Source organism: Nannospalax galili, unplaced genomic scaffold (genome assembly GCF_000622305.1).
Source record: "Nannospalax galili isolate Female #2095 unplaced genomic scaffold, S.galili_v1.0 scaffold18, whole genome shotgun sequence".
In the NCBI taxonomy this organism is placed as follows: Eukaryota; Metazoa; Chordata; class Mammalia; order Rodentia; family Spalacidae; genus Nannospalax; species Nannospalax galili.
In genome coordinates, this window is record NW_008346548.1 from 752,471 (window position 1) to 753,846 (window position 1,376).

At 46.5% G+C, this 1,376-nt stretch overlaps 1 protein-coding gene across 1 annotated transcript in view; it reads left to right on the plus strand.

The window, feature by feature from the left end:
* The first annotated feature begins 446 nt into the window (after window positions 1-446).
* Tigit (T cell immunoreceptor with Ig and ITIM domains) overlaps window positions 447-1,376 on the plus strand; it is a 14,306-nt gene continuing 13,376 nt past the window's right edge. The window contains exon 1 of the mRNA XM_008842983.1: window positions 447-510. Coding sequence (XP_008841205.1) covers window positions 447-510 — 64 coding nt within the window. The remainder of the gene's footprint in view (window positions 511-1,376) is intronic.

Here is a 1,376-nt window from a genome sequence, read left to right on the forward strand (position 1 = left end):
TGCTCACATGTAAGTTTTCTTTTATGGCTGCACATTCTTCAGCAGGGTGAAGTCAGGGGACCTGACTCATCAGAAATAGATTCTTCAGAATCCTGTGTATGGCATAGAGGCCCTTAATGCTTCAGATAAAAGCTGATTTTTCAAAAAGTACATTAAGACAACTTAAAACCATAGGTTGACTAAGAGGCACCAAAGACTAGTATACCTCTAACCACATGTTTTGTTTATTTTTTAGTGTGTTTCCTTCACGGTCTTTCTTGTGGCTCACTCTATACAGTTTGTGTACTTAACAGCTTTATCTGTTTTTGACATTGTATCTGCCCAACTCAGTTTTTCCAAGACCCTCTTTCTCATAGCTCAGTTTCACCTTGCACCTGCAGTGGGGCAGTTTCAGTCACAGAAGAGGCCACATCTGCTTCCTGTAAGCAAGCCCCCTGGTCAGAAGCATGCATGGCTGGCTGCTCCTGATCTGGGTCCAGGGGCTGAAGCAGGCTGCCCTCTTTGCTGCAGGTAAGGGCTGTAAACCTAGCAGGACAGGGAGGAGGGAAAGAGGAGGCTGCGCTTGGCACTGAGAGTAGTGTGCTTTTGTAGGGAAGGCTCCTGGCGCATATGACATGTATGAATGCCACAATATTCTGAGCCCCATATACTCTCCTGGGAAGAGGCAGTCTTAGAGAAGAGGATGCAGTTCTGTTTGGTGGTCTCAGAGGAAGGACTGTGCAGGTCCTTAGGGGTGGGACCTCTGACTGGCCAGACGTAGAAGAAAGGAGGCTTGGGGGAAGGGACTGAGAAAGGAGCCAAGAAACTCTGAAGTTCATTCCTGCTCCATCTTTTTTTCTGTTTCTGAGAACCTCCCTGGGAAACATTTCAGGTAGAGAGTCTACATTAATATTATAGACAGAATTTGATACATTTATTTCTATTACATTAAAAACCTTAGATAGCCAGGCGTGGTGGCGCACGCCTTTAATCCCAGCACTCGGAAGGCAGAGGAAGGCAGATCTCTGTGAGTTCAAGGCCAGCCTGGTCTACATAGTGAGTTCCAGGACAGCTGGGGCTACAGGGAGACCCTGTCTCAAAAAGACCAAAAACAAAACAACAACAAAAAACCTTAGATAAATATTTCTGAGGGAAGGGAACAAAAATATTTAAAGACTGGTACAAATGCGTTTCAAGACTGCTTTCTTAATGTTCTGAGGGGGACAGGGGCCAAGGAGGGTGCTGGAGGAAGGGATGAGCAGTGATGAAGACAGGTTAGTCTGGAAGAGGCTCTCCTCTCCTCTCTTCTCACACTCCTTTTCCTCCCATTCCCTCCCCCTATAGGACCCTCCTCTCCCTCCCCGTCTCTCTCTCTTACTCTTTTTTCCTTTATCAAG